We start from the raw sequence: 6,000 nt of genomic DNA on the forward strand, positions 1-6,000 counted from the left end.
TTCAATTGAGTTTGAAGCCGAGTAGTTTATTGATCGGCTTACTTTATCTTTATGATAAATTAATCCGACTGAAGAATCCCTCGAGTAACCTCGATCACACACATGGAAGCAAATTGAACCCTTGTTGCTAGCCTTGTCGAGTAAAATCACTTTTTTCTACTAAACTTGTGCTCCAACACTTAAACTTTATTAATTATGACAATGGGAATACACAACTACTACGTAGTATATGTCTACATCGACTCGGTTTGAAGTCTTTGAACTTGGCTCAGTTTGTTAGTCAAATTAACATAGGTAAACTCCAAAATTTATTAGTTTTGCAATTGCAAAAGTGGGTGAAGATGGGCCTCAACTAAGGTCTCTAACAACTTTTAAAAAAAATAATTCTCAAATAATTGATGGAGCCAAAAATAATGACATGTTTTACTAAGATTTTGCGGCCCAATGTCTTATTTTAATCTTGAGTTGAACAAATTGAGTACGTTTTATGATTTTAATCCAAACCCTTCGATACTTCAGTACTCAACAGCTAACATGCTATAGCCAAGAAATTTCCTATGCAATAAAACCTTAGCTACCAAGTACCAAGTACGGAGTACTAAGTCTTATTATGTCATATACAATTTGTACACTTTAGTTAGTTATAAATTACCTTCGTTACATATTATTTGCAACGATTAGACATTTTTCTCTCTACTTTATGTCAAATCGTTGCAAATAATATGTAACGGATGTAGTAATTGTATTTCATTATATTAGAAATCTATGATTATAGATAATTATTAGTGTTTGACTTGACCTAAAATACATATGAACCTTTAATCATTATTCCAAATTTCTTACTTGTTTGTCTATTTTATCAGGTCTGGTTAACTACCACAATAACTCAGTTTGATAATTAGCTGGTAGCTGATTGATATAGTTGATTGTATTAGCTTATTCAACTAACTAATTATGTTAGTTGGTTTGAGTAGCGGATTATAATTAGCTTATTGTGTAAGTTATTAGCTGTTTTAGTGTATTTAAGATATAAAAGGCTAATTGTTCAATTAGTTAATTTTAAAAAGCTCTTTTAAAAAGCTCTTATAATGAGCTTTTTAGGCTCAAAAAACTCTTTTAGAAAAAGCTCTTTTAATAAGCTATTTGTCAAATACCCAAGTTTGCTTTCTTTTTTAGTTGGTTAAACTTCTAGTTGGGGAAAAAAAAAAACTTAAAAACTCTTTGAAAAACTCTTTACCAAACAAGGCCAATATCAAAATAAATGTACGAAAACATGCCCTTAGTCATTACTATTTCACTCGTTTACCATTCTTCAAATAATCAGTCTCCAAAGTCCTATTTATATCAACTAATCCCGTGTTAGGGGTTAAGCCCATATACAAAGACAAATTAGTAAAGATGTAAACGCAACGGTCAATAAAATATCAACCCAAAAAGGATAACACAAAAGCTTAGGCAGAGTCTGAATTTTATAACGGTAAGTTCGTAGCAATTTCTAGGACTTAGTCCAATCATAATCATGGAGGAATCTAATCTAATAAAAACAAAAAACATAAATTTGACAACAGGTTTTTGCCAGCAAACAAACAATAACTTGTTTATATTCTCTCTCCTACTACAAGTATTATTCTTACTCGTATTTGTATATCTTCACTCTTTCTTTAAGACTTTAGTTTCCTAGGATGTGTGTTCACTACACTATTTAACGTGTTTGACCCTCTATTTTAGCCGTTGCTTTCAATGTGTTGTCATTTAACTACCTTATTTTTGTAGCTTATTATTATGCCTCTCCTCTTTCTTCTCATTTAGCCCTTATTTATGAAATTGTGATATATTGGCTTTGTTTGATTAAATTATTTTGAAGGCAAAGAAAACCAATGTACGGCTGTGATTTTAGTGTTTTTTAGTTTCAATGTACGGAGAAATTAATTAGTAATTGTCGACTTATTGTGACTATTGAAGATAATTAAAACATTGATGGTGGTTATTTGCCACTTGATAGAAGGACAATTTATCAAGTTGTACGAGTATCTGTATCCAAGTGTGATTCTTAAAGAATTTTAACATTTCGTGTAACATAGTATTGTTGAAATTGATCTCTTAAAATTATCATGTTTTGATGGTATGTTTCTTCTACCAAATCTCAAATCTAATGTGATATGAAAATATATTGTCTATTCCATAAATATTTGTATAATTGATGAATCTAAAGGTAAAGAAATCATACAATGACATAAGGCAATTTGAGATGTAGATTATGCAAGCAAATGAAAGAGTTTGTGACAAAGCAATCTATAATGATATCAAAAATTGAGCACACTTAGGGTATGTTCACATTTACTTAATTGAGCTGAAATGAACTGAACTGAACTGAACTGATTGGAGCTGAAATGAATTGAACTGAACTGAACTGATTGGAGCTGAACTGAACTGAAATGAATATTTTATGAGAGAGGGAAATTAAGAGCTGGACTGAACTGATTGGAGTTGAAATGAACTGAAATTAAGTAAACATGAACATGTCCTTAACAATAAAAAAATTTAAAACATACACTTCAAATTTAAACAACTTGAAAAGTTGTCCAAGTAATTTAGTTGAGGCATATACAACATCAAAAGATTCATTAAATCTAGCTAAATCCATTTAGATAAAAAGAAGATCAAGTTCATACTTCAAAACACCATCCACAATATGATGTTAAATACTACTACCATTGCTCATGATCATAGAAGTCAATTACCAAAGATACACTTGACAAAATATAAATCTTTTACTTAATCCTTAAACCCCCTTATACACTTTCCTAAGTTATTAGTCATATATCCAAGAACAAATAGAGGAAACTTCATGCACCCAAACAAAATAGGTGTTGATATTTAATTAATCAATTAATCAATCAACAAATTTTGGTCAAATTTTCAAAATCAGCATCTTAAAAACACACCATCAACACGGACACAATTACAACTTGACCCCACTATTGACTTCCTTTATTCTTCTTTCCCTTAAATACACCCTTAATTCTCTCACTTCTTTTTCTCACACAACAATTACATTCATTTTCTCTCTCAAACAACAACAATTTTACAACATTATTTGAGTATTATCATTAAAACAGCAAAAAAATTAAAACCCCAATTCCCCCCAAAAAATAAAATCAATAATGTCAGTAGTAGTGTCAAATTCCCCTGTTTTTTCATCATCTCATCACAAATCAATCTTCTCAAGCTCAACACTTTCTCCTCGATCTCGTGTTTCTCCATCATCGAACAGTTTCAGGCAGAGTTACGGCGGAGATGGGGCGGCATCGACGTCGGGATCTTCGCCGGCGACGGCCGTTATGAAGAGGAAAAGGCCGGCGAGATTGGATATTCCGATGATGAATATGGGTTTTGGAGCTCCGGCAACGCCCAGACCTGTGCAGGAATCAATGGTGGAAGATGATTTTGATGGGCTTTACTCTGTTTGTTGTAAGAAAGGTAGGAGAGCTGTTATGGAGGATCGATTTTCTGCTGTGCTTGATATTCAGGGTGATTCTAAACAGGTAATTATTTGATTTAATTTGTGGGATTTTTTGGGGATTAATTGGGATTTTTTAAAAAAATATATATTTTTTACAGTGATTAATTGATGGGATATGATGTATTTTATTATGGAACATAATTGGGAAAATCTGGGTTTACATGATTTTAGGTGGAAAATTTTGATTTTTGGACTTGTATGCTCAAAATATTTAATTTTCTTGGTATTGTGGAACTTAATTGAAATCTGGGTTTATATGAATTTGGGTGGAAAACCCTGAAATTTTGGATGTTTATTGATTAAAACTTATCAAAGTTTGTGACTTTCTGAATTTTGGGTGCTGGGTGTTAGGAATTTGGTAAAGTTTTTGAGGAAAAATATGGAAGAAAAACTCAGTTTGTAAATTTGATGAATTCTAAGAAAAGTATAATACAGCACCTTAATTATTATGGTATATTGTAATCTTTTAGATGGATGCTAAGTTAGTTATTTGAATCATGGCTTGTTATTAAGATCTTGAATTAGTAATTGAGTAAAATCTGACATGTTTTGCTGCATTTTATGTGTTGTGTAGGCATTCTTTGGTGTATTTGATGGTCATGGTGGTGTTAAAGCTGCTGAATATGTAGCAGAAAACCTAAACAAAAATATAATGGCAGAAGTAGTTAGGAAGGACGAGGAGAACACCGTTGAGGAGGCTGTTAAACACGGCTACTTGAAAACAGATTCCGACTTTTTGGAACAAGAGTTACTCGGTGGTTCGTGCTGTGTAACCGCCTTGATCACCAAGGGTGACCTTATTGTGTCTAATGCTGGTGATTGTCGGGCTGTCTTAAGCCGCGGTGGTGTGGCTGAGGCGCTCACTGCTGACCATAGACCCTCGAGGCAAGACGAGAAGGATAGAATTGAAGCCTTGGTAAGAATTCTTAATCCATTCAATCATTACTTTGCTTGAATTTATCTCCTTGGCACTAAACTTTATGTGAATAATTGACTTATGGATGTGAAATTGATTGTGTTTGATAGGGTGGATACATTGATTCTTACAATGGTGTTTGGAGAATCCAAGGATCCCTTGCCGTGTCTAGAGGAATCGGAGACAGGCAGCTCAAGCAATGGGTTATTGCTGAACCTGAAACGAAGGTTCTCAAAATCAAATCCGATGATGAGTTCTTGATCCTAGCATCCGACGGTTTATGGGATAAGGTACTGCGTCTCAAACTTATTACTCATGTCAAATTCTGCGTTGTCAATCAATCAGGCTGGTTCTTTTTTGATAATTTATCTGGCTTTAAGAACTATTGTTGTTTCATTTACTAATATCTCGTTCTTTATTCAATTGTTACAGGTTACTAATCAAGAAGCTGTAGACCTTGCCCGACCTTTGTGCACTGCAAGTGACAAAATTCAGCCACTAGCAGCTTGTAAGAAACTGATTGAGTTATCTGTTTCGCGAGGCTCTTTAGATGACATTAGCGTAATGATAATCCAATTGCCGCAATACATGAACTAGCTCACTAGCTCACCCTGACTAGAACAACAAGGCAAGCAAACTCGATAACAAAGTTGAGATATACAAATAGCTGGATTATACGTTGCTTGTAGACTTGTAGTATAGCTTTGTAGCAAGATTTCACAATCTGTTTCTCAGTTGAGATTATATAGATAATGCTTTTATAAGTGATTAGTAGGTAGGAAGTTCATAGTTAATCTAATTACAGTACTATTCTTTAGGGGAATTCATGCCCTTCCAGATGTAGGCATAAATTACCATATTCTTTGCATAATTCATTGTAATAACAACTTAATAAAGTTGCACTAACAGATTCTTTTGACACATACAAAATTCTGCTTCTCCTGAACTATCTTTTATTATGTTCTGTCAATATATATTGTCATTGTATTACCTTCCATCCATGCACGGCGATGGCTTATCTTTATTTCTCAGCAATATTCGTATACCAAATCGAGGTGTACAACTCTAGTATGATGGATTGTACCATAGAATCCCGAGGTGTTTCTCGGTGTTATAAAGTGAACACTCTGCATTGTACTTTCATAGTTTTCTTACCCTGCAATGTGTGTGTTTTTTTTTTTTTGTAATGAGTGTATATTTTGACAGCTTACCTGTGTTATTAAGCTCCCAATCAAATATAGGCTTGTTGTGAGCAAATTTATACAAGGAAATATTATACTGCAAGATCTTAAACAATAAGCTGGTGTAAGAAAAATTAAAAGCAATAAAAGAGGAGCAACAGGAAGAATGAACATGGATAACGAATATTCACGATATAAGATCAAGCACATTCATTGTGGACGAATATGAACATGGATAACATCTATGTCTTTTTTGAATGTTAATGCTACTAACCCTGCCAGTAAGTCAGCTAAATTGGTAGAATCAACATGGATAACGAAATATTAATGATATAAGATAAAGCACGTTCATTGTGGACGAATATGGGTTGATCTGAGCA

General features: G+C 33.2%; 1 protein-coding gene across 1 annotated transcript; it reads left to right on the forward strand.

The window, feature by feature from the left end:
- The first annotated feature begins 3,048 nt into the window (after window positions 1–3,048).
- LOC110683494 (probable protein phosphatase 2C 25) lies at window positions 3,049–5,369 on the forward strand. The gene is made up of 4 exons (XM_021859878.1): window positions 3,049–3,545; window positions 4,098–4,439; window positions 4,550–4,729; window positions 4,872–5,369. Exons 1-4 carry the CDS (start codon window positions 3,165–3,167, stop codon window positions 5,034–5,036), a joined length of 1,068 nt encoding a protein of 355 aa, XP_021715570.1. The 5' UTR covers window positions 3,049–3,164; the 3' UTR covers window positions 5,037–5,369.
- Window positions 5,370–6,000: the final 631 nt, after the last annotated feature.

Source organism: Chenopodium quinoa, unplaced genomic scaffold (genome assembly GCF_001683475.1).
Source record: "Chenopodium quinoa cultivar QQ74 unplaced genomic scaffold, ASM168347v1, whole genome shotgun sequence".
NCBI classification, from domain to species: Eukaryota; Viridiplantae; Streptophyta; class Magnoliopsida; order Caryophyllales; family Amaranthaceae; genus Chenopodium; species Chenopodium quinoa.

Bases quoted from the DNA above. Each gene is read 5' to 3' on its own strand.
- LOC110683494 (XM_021859878.1), top strand. From the start codon at position 3,165: ATGTCAGTAGTAGTGTCAAATTCCCCTGTTTTTTCATCATCTCATCAC. The intron at 3,546-4,097 runs GTAATTATTTGA...TGTGTTGTGTAG, and splicing joins TTCAGGGTGATTCTAAACAG to GCATTCTTTGGTGTATTTGA. The intron at 4,730-4,871 runs GTACTGCGTCTC...CAATTGTTACAG, and splicing joins CCGACGGTTTATGGGATAAG to GTTACTAATCAAGAAGCTGT.